Here is a 21,632-nt window from a genome sequence, read left to right on the forward strand (position 1 = left end):
CAGACAAAAGGTGGGGATAGCTGTGTTAGTCATGCCTCATCTTCTTTTCCTTTATTAGAATCCCCACGGTCCACAGATGTTTGCTTAAGCCACAGTACAAGGGTGCAGAGGTTCACCCCCCTCCAACTCTAGGATCAAGAAGAAACTTTATAAAATATGAATGTATTTTTTAAAGGGATAGATGTACATGCATTTGGAACAGAGGTGGGCAACACAGCCCCCTCCCCGATGTTGCTGGACTACAACTCCCATCACCCTTGACCTTCCTGGATGGGGCCGGAGGCCAGCAGTGTCAGGATTACACCCCTTGCTGGCTTACCCCTGAGTGAGAATCTCTGGATTTATAGTCACTGCGGTGTATATTTGTATTTGAAAATCACATCCTGAGGTAGCTTTGTATGGGGCTATGCTTTATACACCAACACTCTGAACTTTGCTCGGTAGCTAATTTGCAGCCGGTTGGCCTCTGTTTGTTTCCAAAAGCCCACCTTTGACTTTTGCAAGCCTTCCCTTGCGTGAATCAGACTCAGCTACCGCATGCCAGAGACAGCAAAGAGCTCTGACTTCCTGCTCTCTTGAGAAGTGCCGCGTTGGGCTCCCTTTCCACCCAATTGGAAAATGCCAGAGGGCCGTCACTCCGGCCCCCTGCCCTTGTTCCTTCGCAGGTTGCAATGGACTTGTTAGCTCCCTTCATATTTTTCTCCCTGCCACCTCCAGCTCACGCAGATAAACAGAGGAGCCTTTCCTGCAAAGCAATTTGGGATTGGGCTTGCTTGGCTGAGCAATCTTCACACTCACCGCAAATTCCTCCAGCCTTTGAAATGGCCCGTTTCCCTGGGAGGGTGGGGGGATGTTGACAGTGGCGGAGGACTGCTATAAACATCTCTAAAATGAGATGCTTTTCCCATGCATACTTAAAAGCCATTCATATTACCCCAAGCCCTCTGAGAGCAGGAACGCTGTTAGAAAAGTAATGTTGCTTGCTTTGAAAGCTTAACTTTCCTCAGGCCAGTGGTTCACGATGCAGTGGACTGGGCTGGAGTTGGAGAGCTCAGGCCCAGAACTTTGGCTGGAGGTGAAGGCGAGTAAATGACCAAGTTAGGCAAATCTGCTGTCCCATGCCCACAGGGCATATGCGCCGCCAGGGTGCAAAGATCTGCCCAGCACCCCCAAATTTAGTTAAGCCACTCCCAAATGAACTTTTAGTGAGCTTTTTTTGGGAGGGGCAAACTCAAAGTTGTTGAGCTTTTATTTCCTGACTCATCTGGAATATTTGAAGATACAGAGTAACAGAGCGATGGAGGAGGGGGGTGGGGACTTTTTCTCCATTGCTTTTCACTGCCGCCAATCGAGAGGGACCGGTATACAGTAGGTATACATTTCCCACCCCCCAGAATTTGGCGCCTGGGTGCCCTGCACCCCTTGCACCCCCAAGTAAAGATGGCCCTGCATGCCCACCACCCCTGGCACTCGGCTCAACACCTGGCTGCACCAGGAGTTGTCCAGAGGAGCCAAGGATCAGGTTGGCATGGGAGCACAGCAAGATGGTGTGGCACCTCTACTGCTGGAGGCAGTATATTCCCCTAAATATCAGTTACTGGAATCGCAAGTGGGGATACTTGCATTTGGGTCCTGCTTGTGGGGTGGTCACTGTTAGAAGAGGATACTAGACCTCTTGTTGTTAATAGGATTAGATATATTCATGAAGGCTATCCATGGCTACTATGTGAGGGCTGCCATACTGGGACACGGGTGGCACTGTGGTCTAAATCACTGAGCCTCTTGGGCTTGCCAATCAGAAGGTTAGCGGTTTGAATCCCCACAACAGAGTGAGCTCCCGTTGCTCTATCCCAGCTCCTGCCAACCTAGCAGTTTGAAGGCATGCCAGTGCAAATAGATAAACAGGTACCTCTGCGGCGGGAAGGTAAACGGTGTTTCTGTGTGCTCTAGTTTCCATCATGGTGTTCCATTGCGCCAGAAGCGGTTTAGTCCTGCTGGCCACATGCCTCAGAAAGTTGTCTGTGGACAAACACTGGCTCCCTCTGCCTGAAAGTGAAATGAGCGCCGCAACCCCAGCATGTGGCTGGACTTAACCATCCAGTGATCCATTACTTTTACCTTTTTTATGTCCAGATTTTCCCGGACATTACTCTTACTGGGATCTCAAAGTTGGAATTAATGTCCTGGGGGAAGTTCTGAACTTTTGGGTTTGTTTAAAAAAAGCTCAAGAACTTACGGGGTGTCCTGGTTTTTTTTACTTTTTGAAAGATGGCAACCCTATGCCCCCCGCATACCAGTTGCTCAGAATCACAAGTGGGGAGAGTGTTGTTCTGCTCAGTTTCTCCTTGTGGGCTTCCTTTAGGCATCTCATTGGCCACTGTGATAAGAAGAGGAAGCTGGACTCTTCTTAGGTTTTTATGGGAGCGGGAGGGGAAATAGAAGTGCCACATTCAATGAAGCAGGGGGCAAAAAAGCTTCTCTGGCATATTAGCACTCCTTGCGGGTAGAGGATCACCCGTATACAAAGGAGCGCATCTGCCCAGGTGCTTCTAATTGGCAGATTAAACGGTGCCGGGAACCTTGTGTACGGTGCTTGTCTAAGCCACGGCATAGTTCGCGCAGGTTGCTGGAGCTGGCTTTGCGGTTAACAGATGCAAATTTCCATTTATAAAGCGGAGCGTGCCCGGGTAAACGACCTGATTTATGAAGGGCCTACTTCAAGAGCAAATCAGGCAGCACATCTCACAAAAAAGAAGCCTGTGTTTCTTTTCTTTTTTTCCCTTTTTTTACTTGCTACGCCTCTTAAACATGAGTCTCGATGGAGCTCCGGGTCAATAGGAACCTCGGGAAAAACATCGTATTCCCACCCCCACTCCCCCACCCCCTGGATGGGCAAAGCAGAGGCGTTGCTATAATCCTTGCCTCCTTTGAGGTCTTTTCTTTGCCTCTTACAGCGCTAAAGAAACTGTAAGAAAATAACCCGGAGAGGATTTGAAAAGATCTCGCAGGTGGCTTCTGCTCAATAGCAACAGGTGCTGTGCCTTAGCAGAAAAAGAAGAGGCAGTGGAGTTATGTATGAGAGGCTCCCCCTTCTCCTCCAGCAAGGAGTTTCCATACCTCCCAAGATTTGCCACCAAAGTTTCTCAACAGGTTACTCATCCGCTGGTGGAAAGCACTTGCGAGAGTGACTCAGCAATCGCCTCGCCTCGCTTTGTCTCCAGATCCAACAAACTTTAGTTTTTATTGTTTTAGTACAGTGGTGCCTCGGGTTAAGTACTTATTTCATTCCGGAGGTCCGTTCTTAACCTGAAACTGTTCTTAACCTGAAGCACCACTTTAGCTAATGGGGCCTCCCGCTGCTGCCGCGCCGCCAGAGCACGATTTCTGTTCTCATCCTGAAGCAAATTTCTTAACCCGAGGTACTATTTCTGGGTTAGCGGAGTCTGTAACCTGAAGCGTATGTAACCCGAGGTACCACTGTAATGGTATTGATTATCCAGCAGTGGTTGGTGAGATGAGTAAGGCAGAAGGAGGTTCAACTGCGGGTGGCGCAAGAGGCAATGATGGGCAAGCCAAGTAATGGCACATCTGAATGTTGGGTTTCTACTCAGATGGGATGAGCGGGCCTTGCTGTTCTACCCTTCGATGTAAAACAAGAAAGAAAGAAAAAGGCACCTGTCCTGCAAGAGAAAAGAATGAATCCAGGGATGGTGCACAATAGTCTGTCCTCCCAGGCAGAGCTGTTGCTGCCACCAATGGTAGTTGGTGCCCAAGGGAACTGGTAGGGCAGAAGTTGGAGGGGTGAGCCTTTACAGTAGGTGGAGATAGAGACAGGCGATTCCAGGTTTGTCCCCATCCTCTTCCCTGCTGAGATCGACAAGAGTGACCCTGAGACTAAAGAGGTGGGGGCTGGCATCCCCGGATTGGATTGTAGAATTGTAGAGTTGGAAGGGACCACAATGGCCATCTAGTCTAACCCCCTGCAATGCAGGAATCTTTTGGATGTGGACCAAATCCAGAGTATAGTCCCTAAGACGGTTGGATGGCGCCTTGTGCGCCTCCTTCAAGCAACTCTTGCAGCCAAGCTAGTGCCAAACGTATTGCTGTGCTTTCCTTTGGACCACAGCAGCGAGGCTGACAGTGGGGTCTTGTCATCTAGGCTGTCCAGGACCCACAGATACATTGCCCAGGTTTGTGTCCTGGAGAGGTCACTTCAGTGCTGCTAATACAGTGGAGGTGCACTCCATTCTCTCTCGAGACGGACGGATGCTGACAAGTGCCACAAGACTTCTTCCCCCACTCCTTTAGAAGGCTAGCACTCCTCTGGAAACTTCAGAAAACGGTGCCTCTTGTTTGATAAGGAAAACACAGGTGGAGGGTTTCCCTCCTCCTCCCTGTTTGCATTGGTGCCATTTTTTATTACAGACCATCTGCTCAATGATCTGAACCTCCTCACGGAAGGCCAGGCCAGACGGACTAATTCCATTCCTTGACTCATTAATTTCCACCGCGCCTTCCTTTGGAGTTGATGTGCATGCCCTTCCGAAGCCTCGTTGTGGACCTGATTTGCAGACGCTCTCAGAGGGGTGGGCTGGGACAGCCTCACAGTTGGGTTCGCAGTTGCCCCATTGCCCGTGAGATGGGCCGTGACGATGAGGAATGCAGAGAAGGCCTTGCAGGGCGGGGCAGGAAAGATCTCGTTTGCCAAGTGGACCTTGTTCTAGAGTGTGGTGTGGAAACATGAGCAGGGAAAGTGTCCCTGGAGAAAGCTCTGCCCTATCTCATTCACATTTTGCATTCCCTTATGCGCCCAGTGGATTATTGGGTCCTGTTTTGCTTGTCAGAAAGGAAACCAGAGATGATCCCAAACTGGATATTGGGTGCATTCACACTGCCATTTATTGCGGTTTCCTGACACTTCCCGAACTGCTAATTTCTGCATTATATCCCGTGTTCTTTTTTCCTGGGGGTACTCAAGGGATTGCAGTACACACATCTTTTTATTTCTTTCTAGAAGAAAAGCACTGGTTATTTCTCAGCTTTCACATGATGCAAAAGCCGCTTCCAGAAATATAGAGAGATATAGCGCATGTTTGGGGCTCATTTCTGAGTTATTTGCTTCCAGGGAAAAATCCGTTCCCTGGGGAGAAATTATTAGATAACAGGCAATCCTCATTTTGTGCGGGGGTTTTCTGGACCCCTGCGCATGTTGACGGGGCCCACATAAAGCGCCCTTCCCTGTTCTGCCCTTTTAGTGATGTTTTAGGGTCACTTCTGGGTTCAGTGCCATGCTTGTGTGCACGGTCACTTGTCAGTTGGATACATGCAGCTTGATCATTGCCTGTGCTCTGAAAATTGTAGCTCTGCGTGGCGAATGGAACCTCCAGACAACTCTCAGTGCCCTTAACAAACTACACTTCCCAAGATTCTTTGAAGGAACTTGCGGCTGTTGAAAGTGGCAAGAGACTGCTTAAATTCAGATGGGACCTGAGTCGGGCCAGTGGTTCATCTAGCTCATTATTGTCTACACTGACTGGCAGCAGCTTCCTGGGGTTTCAGGCAGGGCTCCTTCCTGTCTCTAACTGGAGGTGCCAGGGATTGCATACCCTCCAACATTTCTCTGTTGAAAATAGGGTTAGGGTTCTATTCCATAATAATGATGATGATAATTTTATTATTTATACCCTGCCCATCTGATTGGGTTGCCCCAGGCACTCTGGGCGGCTTCCAACATATATAAAAAACATAATAACACATTAAAGAACTTCCCTAGACGGAGCTGCCTTGGCTTCAGGTGTCCTCTAAAGGTTGTATAGCTACTAATCTCAGGGGCTCAGGGGCTGCATAATTCCATACCTTCCAACATTTCTCCGATGAAAATAGGGACGTCCTAAGAAAAAGTGGGACATTTCTGGGGTCAAACCAGAAACTGGCTTCTGTGAATCCAGGACTGTCCCTGGAAAATAGGGACACTTGGAAGGTCTGTTGTGGTGACCATGCTAAGCTAGGTGGCCCAGTGGTCTGACTCAGTATAATGAAGGGCTATGGCTCAGTGGCGGACCACTGGGATTTATCCCGGGACTTCTGCATGCGAGGCAGATGTTCTGCCACTGAGCCTCGGCCTTCCCTCCCACCCCCTGCACACCGTCCTCCTACGGGCTTCTGAAGAGCGGCAGGTCCTGCCTCCGGTGTCGCGAGGAGGGGGAGGCAGGAGCAGAAGCTGCGAGATGTCTGCAGGGGCGGGAGAAGAAGAACAATTAAAAGCTGCGGCGCTCCTGTCATTAGCGAGAGAACCAGATGAAATTAACACCTGCGATCCACTCGGAGCTGCTTTTATTTCGGGGGGGGGGGGCGCTGGCTTATTATCTGAGCCCAGGTATTGCCTTTGCCCTCTCTCGCTTCGCCTGCAATGTGTGTAGGTGGGCAGGATCGCCTGGAGTGGGGAGGCAGCCTCTCTGGTGGGGAGAAAGTTGCGGCAGAATCCGCCCACAGGCTCCATTACATGATTCAAATGTCAATACAGGCTTTAATTGGTTTCAGGGTCCCCTCCTTTCCTTCCCCACCCCCCACTCTCCGACAGCTGCATTTGGTAATTAAGACTCCACAAATAGATTTCTCGGCAACAGGTACGGGAAAAGGGGGAAGTTTGGCGGTCGTGTCTGGCGTACGGAGGACACTTTCCTTCCTTCAGCAAGAAGTCTCGTTCCAGGCCACGTTCATACCATACCTTTAAAGCGCTGTGGTACCACTTTAAACAGTCGTGGCTCTCTCCCAAAGGATTCTGGGGGCTGTAGTTCATTTAGGGTGCTGAGACTTCTTAAGGAGATCCCTATTTCCCCTCCCAGAGCTACAGTTCCCCGGGATGAGGAACACACTGGGAATTGTAGCTCTGTAATGGGAATTCCTCCCGAAGCCCAGTCCTTGCAATTTCCCTTTTTCTTTTTAACAAAGAATGAAGGAAGCGTCTTGTGGTATCAATGTCCATCTGGTTCAGTGTCCTTTTCTCACAGTGGCCAACCAGATGCCCCAATGAGGAGCCTGCAAGTGGGATCCGAGTGCAACACATCTCTCCACTTATGATTCCCAGCGACAGGCATTCAGAGGCATGCTGTCTCTGATAGAGGAAGCAGAAGACAGCCACTGTGGCTAGCAGCCATTGATGTCCTTGTCATCCACAAGGAGCTAAGAAAAGCATAAAGTTAGGGTCCAGACATCCCAAACTGGATTCATGTCCTTCTCACTGCATCCTGGGGTGTACAAGTCCCAAACCATTTTGATTACCTGGATGAGAAATTGCAATCCTTCTATCCGTTTAAGTGCTTTGGCGTTTCCTCTATGTCCCGATCTTACAGCAATTTCCGTGGGTTTGGTTTCCCACTCCCGCCGTTAATCCCGATTTCCCCATCTTCCTTTCCAGCTTGTGCAAAGGACGGACACTCTACTCGGTGGTGAGAGATGCCAAGATCGTCCTGGATGTCAACAAAACGAGGCAGATTGCTCAAGAGATCGTCAAGGTATGAGCAATGGGGAATAAAAACTCAGGGGACACCCATTCACACTCTTGAGAGTGTGCCTGGTGCCTGGGACCCACTCTTGGCGTGGATGCTTTGACGGATGTGATGCAAATGGTTCAGAGGGAAAGCAGATATCTTTCCCACCCAGCCAACTTCTACACACGCATTCATAGCAGGAAGCAAAGTAGTCAAGTCATGCACACATCTGGTGCTATGTGGTGTGGGGTGAAGCCCTATTTTACTTGATCTGTGTCTGGGTGAATCCTGAAATAGGCTGAAGGAGCCCGGGAGTAGTCAGTGGGAATCGCTTCATGACGTTTCTGAGATGAAAGGAGCAGTAGCGGAGTGTCAGATTCAAGGTCCTATCATGATAGTCACAGCCATGCCTCGTCTTCCTCACAAGCCACGCCCCTCCTAAGATTACATAATCACAGATTTGCAGAGTTAGAAGGGTCATCCAGTCTAATCCCCTGCAATGCAGGAAGCTCAGGTGAAGCATCCCCCACAGGTGGCCATCCAACCTCTGCTCTTAAAAATCTCTGAGGAAGGAGAGGCCACCACACTCTGAGGTCTTACTGTCAGAAAGCTCTTCTTAAGATTATACAAATGTCTATGATTATATACAAGGGACACGGGTGGTGTTGTGGTCTCAACCACAGAGCCCAGGGCTTGCCGATCAGAAGGTCGGCGGTTCGAATCCCCATGACAGGGTGAGCTCCCGTTGCTTGGTCCCTGCTCCTGCCAACCTAGCAGTTCAAAAGCATGTCAAAGTGCAAGTAGATAAATAGGTACCACTCTGGTGGGAAGGTAAACGACGATTCTATGCGCTGCTCTGGTTTGCCAGAAGTGGCTTAGTCATGCAAGCCACATGACCCGGAAGCTGTACGCTGGCTCCCTCGGCCAGTAAAGTGAGATGAGCGCTGCAACCCCCGAGTCGTCCACGACTGGACCTAATGGTCAGGGGTCCTTTTACCTTTACCTTTATGATTATATACAATAATCTTACAGTTAAATAATAATAATAACAGTAATGATGGATGGATGCATTGCAGTGATCAATGCATGTGTTGCCTTCCAGCTAGATCTACTATTTTCTGTGCATGTGCAAATGATTTGGAGTGCTCCAGTGTCTTCCCTTGGAGTGGCTTAAGTTGTGTTTTCCACGGCGTTCCATTGGACGTAACAGAACTTGCCCACCATTCCCTTGAAACTAAAGGGGTGGATGGAGATGTCAAATTCGGTTCTCTCTGTTTCACAATTTCCCCGTCTAAAATTCAGCTCTGCACATTTCTGCAGCACCTTGCAATGTTTTAAAATCCTCATGAAAACCCTTCTGCAGCTTGGTCTGTGGTTCTGAGTAATGTACACAAGCCTGCAACCGATTTCCCCATATCCAATACATTTCTGTATGTTATTTCCACAAGCATCTTGATTTCCACACTGGCGTTCCCCAAGCATAGGCATTTTTGTGAACATCTCGGTTGGAAGGACTGCATTGCGAAATTTGGATGACTGTGTTTTGGTTCTTGCATTGTTGCGGAAAGTGGGGATTGGTTAAATGCAGAGTTAAATGCAAACTAAATCAGGTTTCTCTCCCATCCCTAGCTCACAGACTCCATGTTGGGGGCCCCTGTGTGCAGTCCGCAATCCCGCATGGAGTCTGGGACACTTTACCCCCCCCCCAGACCACACTTGGGAATGCTGGGGTTTCATTCATCCTCCTCCACATCCTTCCATGTCACATTGAAAGGTGGATTATCAGGGCTATTTCTATCCTATTAAACTCAAACCCAAAGCCATTTTCATTTCATTGGCTTTCATTAACCCCCCCCCCCCAATCCGCTGCCTAATGAGCAGATACAAGTTTCTATCTACGCCAACGCGGCCCATGTTTCTTAATAGAGCTTGGCCAGAATCTCTCTCTCTCTCTTTCTCTCCCCATCTCTTCCCCCTCTTCAGTCAAACTTTCCCAAGCAATGTATATGCCAAGGCTCCAAGACTTCTCTAAAATTTTTGCTACATGGGGTGTGTGTACCTGTCTGGCAGTTAATGCCTGTTAAATGATAAAATACTGTTGCCCAGTGCTATTTGTCTAGAAAAAGAGGTGCCGGAACTCACAAGGAACGCCTCCCTTGTTCTCTTATAATGGCAATGGTGCCCACCTGAGAGGTGCTGGAACCAAGTTCCGGTGAGTTCTGGCTGTACCCCCTCCCCGCTGTTTCCCAGCCACAAGAGAGAGCATGCCAGATCTTTCCTTGCTCTCAGTTGTGTCCAATGTTAATCAGTTGCAGTTAACTGCAATGGCTAACTTGGATTCATTTATTTCACCGAGTCTACTTGGATCAGAACTTGGTTGGATGCAGCCCTCTGCTTGTTGAGGTGCCTCACTCCGAGAGCTGATTTTGCCACTGAGCCAAAATAGGGGGCAGAGTGCATGCTTTGCCTCGAAAAGGTCTCAGCTTCAGCCCTGATATCTCCAGTTAAAGGAGTGGTGGGAGCCTGTGGCCATCCTGGTCTTTGTTGGACTACAACTCCCATCAGCCCCTGCAAGCATGGCCAATGCTCAGGGATGATGGGAATTGTAGCCCAACAACATTGGTAAGGCATTAGGCACCCCACCACTGGGTTAAAAGTACTCAATAAGCAGTCTGAGTTGGGGGGAATCTCTTTTACCCATGCGGTTGCCCTCTGCCCACACCCAGTGGTAGCCTCGTAATCTGGGGAACCGGGTTTGCGTCTCTGCTCCTCCACATGCAACTGCTGGGTGACCTTGGGCTAGTCACACTTCTTTGAAGTCTCTCAGCCCCACTCACCTCACAGAGTGTTTGTTGTGGGGGAGGAAGGGAAAGGAGAATGTTAGCCGCTTTGAGACTTCTTAAAGGGAGTGAAAGGCGGGATATCAAATCCAAACTCTTCTTCTTCTTCTTCAGTATCTGAAACCCCCCTGATCCCATTTCCCCCACTGCTTTCTAGACTTATTCCTGGTCCCAGATTGCCAGGTAGGGAGGGATGTAGGGTAAATACGCACCCTCTCATCATCTCTCATGAACAGTAGTTCCTGATGGTTCTTGGACCTGTTAGGGTGGAAGGCATGGAGCCCAGCAGTAGGTGGCGCCAGAGCCAACTTGTTCTGGTTTTGCCTTCATCCTCCTCCCTGCGATGTTCTGCTGCAACTACGGAGGAGGAAGCTAACAACCAGGACCACTCCCTGGGCTAGCAGTAAGGCAGGGAGGGGCATGTGGACTGGCTGCTAGTGGACAGACATAATGGACTAGCTTCTGCCCCCATATGCTTTCGCCCATTAGCACTAATAGGCAATTGTGGGTTGCGAACCTCACATCTGCCTTATCCCGGTGCATAGTGATAGCCACACCAGTATATTCAACAGGAGCCGAGAGTCTGACAGGAGCAGAATATTTAGTGGAAGACCCACAGCTACTTCCCCCTGCTGCATTTGTCTTGACTTAAAAAAGGTCCTTGCGAACTTCCTGGGAACAGGGCAGAGGTGTGGAACCACCCTGACATAAGGACAGGTTGGCATTTTAGAAAACCTGCGAGCCAGTAGGGGGTGCTAGCTACCCATCTAGCGTGCAGAGAAATCTGAAGACAATTCAAGGCTGCCTACAGGAAGGAGCCTCTTGTTTCAAAGAAAATGGCATGCTCAGATAGATGGAGGTCAAGCTGGGATAGGGAGTTCCAAGGAAGAGAAGCTTTAGCTTTCTAGGGCTCCATTCACATGGCACTTTATTCTATTTCCCCGACATTTCGTAAATGTCAATTTTTGTACAGCAGTTGAGCCTCCATGCAATGTAAATGCCACTTCCGGAAAACAAGTGGAAAATTGCACATACCAGGGCTAGTTTCTTTGTTATTTGATTCCAGGAAAAAAGAATCCATTTGCAGCCCCCTTTATCTAGAAAATTGTGGGAATAAAGTGACAAGATCTGGGACAGGAGACCAGCATACAGTTCTTTCTTGCCTTTTCCATGGGGGAATCACAGGGGAACAGAAGCAGGCATTTGCAGAAAGCGTGGGGGAGTAGCAGCAAGGTCCAGTGGTGTTTGTTGTTGTGCCACACCACGCCCACTAGTGAGCATGCAATTCAGCAGCATGCCAGTATAATGGTCAAGAAAGCCACTGTTTCATAGTGCAACAGGTACTGTAGTAAGAAAGCAACACCAGAAAATGAGATAGAAGTGTTAGCATTATAATCAGGAAAACTGACACAATATTCCGCATGTCTGAATGTACCCTAGGCCTTAAGGCACACGTCAGGTGTGGAAGGAGCTATGGTCCCCAGACAGAGGCTCAAGCATATTTTTAAAAATATGCAAATTCTCCAACAGCATTTTTTTAAAAGGAAACCATCTTAATGCAAACCTACCTAGTCCACACTTTCCGAAGCAATAAGTGAACAGAGACATGGCTGTCCTTTGAAATTCTCACATCTCTGGTTCCACAATGGAATTTTCAAACCAACACATGTATACATAATGGCATAGAATCATAGAATTGTAGGACTGCCATCTCTAGTCTGACCCACTGCAATGCAGAGATCCCAGCTGAAGAATCCCTGGCATACAGCCATCCAACCTCTGTTGGAGAGAGAGTCCACCACCTTCTGAGGTAGTCCTTTCTGCTGTCAAACAGCTCTTACCCTTGGAAAGTTGTTCCTAATGTTTGGTGGGAATCTCCTTTCTTGTCATCTGAATCCATTGGTTCTGGTGGTACCCTCTGGAGCAGCGGAAAACAAGCTTGCTCCATCTTCCATGTGAGAGCTGCTGAGATATTTGAAAGTGGCTATTGCATCACCTCTGTCTTCTCATCTCCTGTTGGCTAAACATACCCAACTCCCTCAACACGTTCCACCTTGTCAATATCCTTCTTAAACTATGGTGTCCAGAACTGCACACAGTACCCCAGGTGGGGTTTGACCCCAGGGTGGCGCTGTGGGTTAAAGCCTCAGCGCCTAGGACTTGCCGATCGAAAGGTCGGTGGTTTGAATCCCCGCGGCGGGGTGCGCTCCTGTCGCTCGGTCCCAGCGCCTGCCAACCTAGTAGTTCAAAAGCACCCCCGGGTGCAAGTAGATAAATAGGGACTGCTTACTAGCGGGAAGGTAAACGGCGTTTCCGTGTGTTGCGCTGGCTTGCCAGATGCAGCTTGTCACGCTGGCCACGTGACCCGGAAGTGTCTGCAGACAGCACTGGCCCCCGGCCTCTTGAGTGAGATGGGCGCACAACCCTAGAGTCTGTCAAGACTAGCCTGTATGGGCAGGGGTACCTTTACCTTTACCTTTATACAGTAGTGGAACACATGCAAATGTCAGTGAAAAGCAACATGCACAAATACCATAGGGGAAATTGCTTGCCCAAAGGTGTATACTGTGAGGAACGATGCAAAGGTTGATGAATTTCCATAAGGACTTTAAAAAACACACACGGGAAAAAACTGATGTGGAAATATAAGGAGCTAAAAGTTGGGCAACTGATTGTGCTGGAAAATGAAATTGGACTGAAAACTGGTTGGGCAGGAAAAAACTGAGACAAACTGAACCTGACAGATTTGTGCATCCTTTGCACTAAGGAAGCCTAGATGTTCCTACAGCAGGGAGATAGATACCTGCCACCAATTACTCTTTTTCATGTTGATGCAAGGCACCTTGTAGCTTTTTTGATGGAAAAGCTGAGCGAGTGATACAAATCCCGTAGGTCAAACCAAAAACATAAATAACATCAGTGCCCAGGCAGATAGATTCCTTCTCCAGCGAAGGCTGGCTGACTGCGGCGGTTTTAATGAGCGCGGAGACCAGCGCTTTGTGGAGACAGCAAGGTGAACGACAGCTTGCCCTGCCTCCTACACCTTTCTCGCTTCTAGACCATTAGCGCCAGGCCTGTAAGCAAGTTGTGGGAGGGTGTCAGGGAATAACAGGGGGGGGGTTTGGTGAGCAGTGAAAGCTGTTTGCATCTGGGCAGTGGGTGCTTTTTCTATTCTTTTCTTGAACGATGAGGTCTCAGCTCATCAAACTCAAAGAAATCCCTACGGTTACAATTCGCTTTGCCTTGATCTCCCCAGCAAGGCGAACACTTTTGCAGTAAGCTGCTAGTGTTTTATCCTTGTTCTTCTTTAACCAGTTGGTGGATCAGAGGGCCAAGAGGTACTGCAAGTGTTCAGTGATCTCATAGTTCAAAGCTGCACAGATGGGCTTCAAAGGGTGTATGTGGGGAGGGTGTGCATGGGGGAGGGATTCTTGAGGAATCGAACCTTTTACGGATGTCAATGCACACCAAACCATCATGACATTCCTGGACTGATGCGTGGTTTGGAGGAGAGCTGCCTGTCAGATTTTTATTTTGTTTTGTGCTACCCTGAATGTCACAGCGCTTGGCTTACATATATGCATTTCTTCCTATATACATAGAAAGGCAAGGTGTCGTCACGCTCTGCAGTTCACCTGGCTGCTCATTGCCGGCCATGGCAATTGCAGCAGGAGGTACAGCAGACAGGAAAGAGAGGTATAGAGTGGTGAGGCGATTCACATAACAGTTTACCAGGCCATCCTATGAAGTGGCTTTTTAAAGGGAGTGGAGAGGGAGGAGCTTGAAGTGAGCTGTGATGGGACAGCCTAGGGTGTAGTGAGGTGTAAAGGGAGGGGGCTGGTCAAGGGTGATGGAACGATGCTTGGCGGCAGCCCCTAGTATTTAAAGAAGTTTTGAAATGTGTGTTTTAGGGGGAAATACCTTTACAAATACATATTTAAAAGCAAGTTTTAGTGCAGTCTAGCATAAGAACATAAGAAGAGCCTGCTGGATCAGGCCAATGGCCCTTCTAATCCTGCATCCTGTTCTCACAATGGCCAGCTAGAAGCCTGTGGGAAACTCTCAAACGTGACCCAAGCACAAGAACACACTCCCCTCCTGTGGTTTCCAGGAACTGGTATTCAGAAGCATTGCTGCCTCCGACTGTCTATGCTTTCAAGTGCGAGGAATTATGCGGTGGGTGGGTAGGAATACCCCCTTAGAGAAGGCAAGAGGAGGGGTGTCTTCTTTTCAAAGAAATCCAAAAGGTCAAGAAGTGTAAGAGTTGGCATGTCCCAGTATTATGGAGAAACACGAAGGACTGCAGAATCCAGTCAAACCATGAAGGATGCATTTGGTGGGAATCTGACTCAGGGCTGTCTTTAGCAGATGCAGCGCCGGGGTGCAAATATCCGCCCAGCGCCCCCTAATTACCACGGATAGTGGGGGGGGGGGGGGCGAAGCTGCGCACTGCCAGCCATGCCCCCCCCCCGCAACTCTCACCCATGCCGCTGCGGGAGAGAAATCCCCGTGGAGGCTTGGGAAAGAAGCTGCACGCCTGCCAGCCATATGGCTGATGGGTTGCAGCTTGCATCCTAAGCCTCTGCAGGGATCGCTCTCCTCCCGCAGAGGCTTGGGAGGCAAGCTGCAGGCCTGCCAGCTATATGGTTGATGGGGCGCAGCTGGCGGGTGTGCAGGTAAAGGGGAGGCCTCCGGCAAAGCCGCGCCGCTCCCCCACCCGCTGGGGCGCCCCTGATAGTCCGGAGCCCTGGCGCAACGCACCACTAAACCCTATGGGAAAGACGGCTCTGATCTGACTCACTCCTGCTTTCAACCACTGTTGATGAATACATCCCAAAGGGGTCACTATGTTAGGCCCCATCTTCACTATGCATTTAAAGCACTATCGTACCCCTTTAAACAGTAATGGTTTCCTCCCAAGAATCATGGGAATTGTAGTTTGTTACGGGTGATGAGCATTTCAGGGGGGGGGGCCCTATTCTCCCTCCCAGAGCTACAATTCGAAGATTGGTTTAACCACCAGTCCCTCCTCCCAGGAACTCTGTGAACTGTAGTACTGTGGGAGAAATAGAGGCCACCTAACAACTCTCAGCACCTTTAACAGTTCCCAGGATTCCTTGGGGGAAGCCATGACTGTTTAAAGTGGTATGATCCTGCTAAATGTGTATATTGCAAATGGGCCTTTAGTTTGTTCCAGCAAAAGCAAAAGGAGCTGATATACGACCTGCATTTTGATCATGTCACAAAATAAGACCCTTCTGGGCCACAGGACACACAGAAATAGAGTATATGGCAGGATATATGCTACCAGGAAATCCATTAATTGTCCTACTGGAGTATGTAAAAGAAGATGTTCTGTTAGAAGACGTGGAGATGGTAATACACTTTCTGACAGCATCCCGGAAGGCAATTATGCCTTAAGTGCAGGGATAAAGCCTGGGCCAGATTATGAAAATAGGGACAGTGTCCGAATGATAAAATTAAGTAAGAGAGTGAGGGAATGGAGAGATATTGATGATCAGGGTACTGAAAAATGGGCCTCATTTGCTATGTGTGGGTGTCATAAAACTCAGGAAAAATGCTGAACTGAACATCTTATTGGGTGCATCGTAAAACATGAGGTTTCCATTGCCATAAAAATATGAGAGGTGCTTGTAAGGGTGTTCGCAAATTGCCTTGTAAAAGGATATCCTGCTTTTTCTTGTGTTTGTTACACTATTGGTTGCTTAATTTTACCATATTATTTGCTACCTCTTGGTAAAACAGCAACAGTGGAATCCCTGCCACAGATAGCTCTCCCCTTATGCAAAAGAGCAAGTTAGTGTAAGGGAGGATGGATGGAGACAGAACCAGAACGAGTTGGCTCTGCCTGTCATTAGCTCTGGTGCCACCTACTGTTGGGCTCCATGCCTTCCGCCCTCCTAGAGCCAGAGAGTGCCTGCCACCACTGGATAACCTTATCTTCCATGAAGCTGTGTAACAAAGGCCACTTTCACACCATACGTTTAAAGCACTACAATGCCATTTTAAACCAACATAGCTTCCCCCAAAGAATTCTGGGAGATGATAGTCTGCAACAGGTACTGAGAGTTGCTAGGAGGCATCTAGTCCCATTGCAGAGCAGCCAATTCCATAGTTCCCTGGGAAGAGGGTTTGCTCGTGAAACCACTCTGGGAATTATAGTTCTGAGAGGGGAATCGGGAATCGCCTAACAGCTCTCAGCCTCCTTAACAAACCACAGTTCCCAGCATCCTTTGGGAGAGGAAGCCATTACTGTTTAAAGTCGTACCACAAAACTTTACATGTCTGGTGTGAATGTGGCCAAAAGTCAATAAAGAGAAAAAATAAAATACAGTCAACTCAAGCTGGCATGAGAGAGGTTCAGATTGCTCTTGACAGAACTCTGATTTGTAGAGGGCTTTCCACTCCTCCTCCTGCTGCTGTCACTCAATTCATTTCAACTCTGCCCTGTCTTTTCCCACGACACCCTTTCAATGCCTTTTCTCTTTCTCGGCTTCTTTTGCAGGGAATGGGCTATCTCCACGCCAAAGGCATCCTCCACAAGGACCTCAAGTCTAAAAACGTTTTCTATGACAACGGGAAGGTGGTGATCACAGACTTTGGCCTCTTCAGCATCTCAGGGGTTCTGCAAGCAGGCAGGTAGGTGACCGGCTCTGTGGACCCATCGCTCTGCCTCTTAAATGTTCTCTTTTATCGGTAATGAACTGTTCGTTTTCACGACAGAACTAGGCAGGGCGCAGGAATTGTGAGAACACGCAACAACAACTGATAAGCAGCATCAGGCAGTGAGGTGGCAGAGCCAAAAGGGGGAGGGCTTCTTGGCACAGGATGCATCCCTCTGGGCTTCTCTGGCCCTAAGGAATCTCCCAAGCCATACCTTTCTCCAGGTGACATCTCTCACCGGTCCAGGTTCACACTTTCCTTGAGCTTGTTTGTCTGCCTGGGATTGTGCTTTTTACCTCTGTTAGTGCTTCTGCCTGAACAGAAGATGGAGAGGGGCATGTGAGCCCTTGCAGGAATTAGCCAAGTGTACAAAGTCGAAATTTGCATTCAGTGCTCCACCCACTTTTTCTTCTGGCCCTGCCCACTGATGGCAAGTGGCCCCCACGAGATTGACCCGAAGGGAATGCAGCCCTCAGGCAGAATAAGTCTCCGCTCTCCTCTTCTAAATGCTCATCCCTCCCCAGAAACTCCTGCAATCTGTTCTGAGATTTCCAGGTGAAGCTTCGCCTGCTGGCGACTCCTGATTTAGATGCAACTTACTGCGCTCTCAGCTATTGTGAAGTTTTTCCTTGTTGTTAATTTTTGCTCTATTGCAAAGCCGCCTGTGAGATAAATTGCATATTTTAATCTGTCTGTAATTATGGGGTGTCAGACGTGCCGGATTAGAGGAGGAGATAATGGGTTGCCCATGTCTCTCCCTCCTTCTGCAGCGGTGTAACGGTGTATTCATTGACAGATTGAAGTGGTAAACTGTGCTGTGGGTGGGTTTAACTTACGTATTCCCCTTAAGATGCTTGTCTATTTATACTCTCCCCCCCTTCCCCCCATCACGTTCTCTCGGTCTATTTCTTGGACTTTGCCTTTTTTTATTCTGCCAATTTGATATCAGGGGAAATTGAAGGTTTTCCTGTGACCCACCTGCACTATGCGTTTAACTTGCATTCTGCCACTTTAAATAGTCAGGGCTTCCCCCAAAGAAGCACGGGAAGTTTAGTTTGTTAAGGGTGATGAGAGTTTTTAGGTGGCCTCTATTCCCCTCCCAGAGCAATAATTCGCAGAGTCATTTAACCAACAATCCCTCTTCTCAGGGAACTCTGGAAATTGTAGCTCTGGGAGGGGAATAGAGGTTTCCTAACAGCTCTCACTACTCTTAACCATTCTCAGAGTTCTTTTGGGGGAGGTAATTTTTTATTGCATTTATATCCCACCCCACCCTCCTTTTCTGCCAAATTGTTTTTATTGATTTTTCGAATTTTTACAAACAACACAAATTAAAGCAAATCTAATACAATTTTTCCAAAATTTGGTTGGCTGCACTCCGCTCTCAACACGTCCATAGTTTCCTCTTGTTGCTGCATTGTTTCCCCAGTTATTTACATTCCTTACAATTAGCCTTATATTATAATAGTTTTTTGTTGTTTTCAACTATTTATCCTTAACAGTGCTTTTTTCTGGGGGTACACGGGGGTACGCATACCCCTAAGCATTTTGTGAATCTTTGTACTTTTGTCCATTTACTGTATTTATTTTCCCCGATTTGAACTATAAAATGGTGATTTACTTGAGTCAAAATACCCCTAAACATTTTTTTTAGGGAAAAAAGCCCTGATATTTTTAACCATCAGCTATCCACTTGCCAATTCCTGCAAGTAAAATATGCTGACATTTTCAATATCCTGTTCTCAGAGTTCTTGTGGGGAAGCAATCACTGTTTAAAGTACTATAATACTGTTTTGTGTGTGTAATGCAGATGGGAACTCAATCTGCAAAAATGACCAGTGCTGACATATAACCTGAAGTTTGATCATGTCCTTTTGGACCCCTGTGAGAGCTGCTATATTCCACTACGTTTCAGGAAGAAGGAATAATATTACATTGTGTGAAAGCTCAGCTATGAAGAAATTAACAGGGAGGGGAAATAGAAGATAGCTCAGTCAGTAGAGCATGGGACTTTTAATTCCAGGGTTATGGGTTCGAGTCCAACACTGGGCAAAAGATTCCTGCATTGCAGGGGGTTGGACTAGATGACCCGCATGGTCCCTTTCAACTCTACAATTCGATGATTAGGTTTCTGAGAAATTCTAGTGCGAATGCAGTCCAGGGTAACTCCCCTGTTGGGAGATGGGGAGAATTTTGATTCAGTTCACATTAAAAGGTACAGTAAATATACCTTATTCTCGGTTCCCAAAGCAATACGCAAACTGAAACACAACCGTTCTTCCTAAATTCGTACTTCTCCAAATTTTGCAATGCACATCTCCAGACAAGCAATGTGCATAGAAATGCATGTATTTGTGAAAACAGCGTAATGAAATGTCATTGCTTACCATGGTGTGTTTGTGTGTGTTGCATATTAGGAGAAATTCACACTAAGCTGCTGAGGAGGACTCTTATATATATATATATTTAAAATGCAAACGGATGTGGAAATCGGGCTTTGTAGTTTAGAGGAAAGCTGAGCAAGAGGTGACATGATACATGTTGATAAAATTAGGCATGGCATGGAGAACAGAGTGAATAAAGAAAGGTTTTTCTCCCTGGAACTTGGGACCATCCAATGAAGCTGAATGCTGGAAGATACAGGACGGATAAAAGAAAGCACTTCTTCATGCAGCATACAGATAACCTGTGGAACTCCCTTCCACAGGAGGCGGTGATGGCTATGCTCTGCCTCCACCATTGGAGGCAGCAATGCTTCTGAAAACCTCAGGAGGGGGGAGGGCCTTTGTGCTCAGGCTCTGCTTGTGGGTTTCCCTTTGGGGCACCTGGCTGGCCACTGTGAGAACAGGATGCTGGATTAGATGGGCCATTGGCCTGATCCAGCAGGCTCTTCTTATATATAAATATAAATGTATAATACAGTGGTACCTTGGTTCTCAAATGCCTTGGTTCTCAAACAACTTGGAACCCAAACACTGCAAACCCGAAAGTAAGTGTTCCGGTTTGCGAACTTTTTTCCGAAGCCGAACATGCTCCATTTTGAGTGCCACACTTCCGTTTTGAGTGTTACACTGAGATCTGTCGGTCTTTGCTATTTATTTCAGGTTTTTGCGGCTCTTTTGTTTTTGTTTTGGTGACTGTGTGGGACCCGGTTCAGCTACTGATTGATTGATTGTGACTGCAGTACATTGTTTATTGCTTCCATTTTATGGATCACTGGTCTCGTTGGATAGTAAAATTCATGTTGAATTGCTGTTTTAGGGGTTGTTTTTAAAAGTCTGGAATGGATTAATCCATTTTGCATTACTTTCTATGGGAAAGCATGCCTTGGTTTTGGAACGCTTTGGTTTTGGAATGGACCTCCGGAACGGATTAAGTTTGAGTACCAAGGTACCACTGTACTGAAAATGAGAAACTGAGAAGTGGAAAGAAGCCACAGTTGACAGATCAGCCTCTCCTGACTCCCCCCTGCTCTGCACCAACCTAAGCCCCCCCCCCCCCAGCTTAGCCTGGATTGTGACTCAATGAAGGCGGTTCACAAACATAGGCAAACAGATCTGAAAACATCTGTCCCAGGGACAGCTCACTCTACCCCGGTGTGATTCATGCCTAGCGGAGGCTACTGTAGCAGGGAGTCTCGGGTTAGCTGTGGGCTCTCTCTGTTGCTGGAGCCCTTTGTTGGAGTCCTGATAACGTGCCACTCACAACCACGTCTTCCCATTTATTTGTTGTTACTCTGCGGAGGAAATTGCAGGGTTCCTCTCCCTGAAGAGCAAGAAGCGCTAATTAGTTGCGATACGTGAGATCCTTCTTCTGAGTGGCTGGAAGGCACGCTTGAGAACCTTGGAAGATAAGGAGGCATCTTCTAGGCTTGGTGATGGCTCCCAGCATCACCAGGCAGTTGCCTGTGTTCTAAGGCCATCCTGAGGGCCACATTTCCCTCTGTGCAGGCTTCTGGAGGCCACGTGCTGGTGGTGGGTGGGGCCAGGAGCAAAAGCAGGCGGGGCAAACATGAGGTTCTTCACACACCTGCCCACGCCCCTCTCTAACCTCCATCCAGGCATTGCCAGAGTTCAAGAAGACTTTCCAGTGAGGCAAAGACCATCAGTGAGCGTGACAAGTAGGGCTTGCGAGGGATGTAGCCTGGGCAAAGTCCCAAGGACCAGACCGAGAAGCCTGGAGGGCACAAGTTGACCCCTTGGCTTGAAGGCCTTCAGCCCTGCCCATGCATGAACACTCATGTGTGGCCCACCATCCCACGACTCTGCAAGGCTCCTTTAAAGGTAAAGGGACTCCTGACCGTTAGGTCCAGTTGTGGCCGACTCTGGGGTTGCGGCGCTCATCTCGCTTTATTGGCCGAGGGAGCCGGCGTACAGCTTCTGGGTCATGTGGCCAGCATGACTAAGCCGCTTCTGGCGAACCAGAGCAGTGCACGGAAACTCCGTTTACCTTCCCGCCGGAGCGGTACCTATTTATCTACTTGCACTTTGAAGTGCTTTAGAACCGCTAGGTTGGCAGGAGCAGGGACCGAGCAACGGGAGCTCACCCCATCGCTGGGATTCGAACCATCGACCTTCTGATCGGCAAGCCCTAGGCTCTGTGGTTTAACCCACAGTGC

At 48.4% G+C, this 21,632-nt stretch overlaps 1 protein-coding gene across 3 annotated transcripts in view; it reads left to right on the top strand.

Annotated features, from left to right (window-relative positions):
- Positions 1–21,632, top strand: part of KSR2 (kinase suppressor of ras 2) — a 188,782-nt gene that overhangs the window by 152,769 nt on the left and 14,381 nt on the right. For all 3 annotated transcript variants that reach the window (XM_028710438.2, XM_028710439.2, XM_028710440.2), the window contains 2 exons: positions 7,418–7,514; positions 16,857–16,990. In XM_028710438.2, coding sequence (XP_028566271.2) covers positions 7,418–7,514; positions 16,857–16,990 — 231 coding nt within the window. The remainder of the gene's footprint in view (positions 1–7,417; positions 7,515–16,856; positions 16,991–21,632) is intronic.

This window comes from Podarcis muralis, chromosome 16, assembly GCF_964188315.1.
Source record: "Podarcis muralis chromosome 16, rPodMur119.hap1.1, whole genome shotgun sequence".
Classification (NCBI taxonomy): Eukaryota; Metazoa; Chordata; class Lepidosauria; order Squamata; family Lacertidae; genus Podarcis; species Podarcis muralis.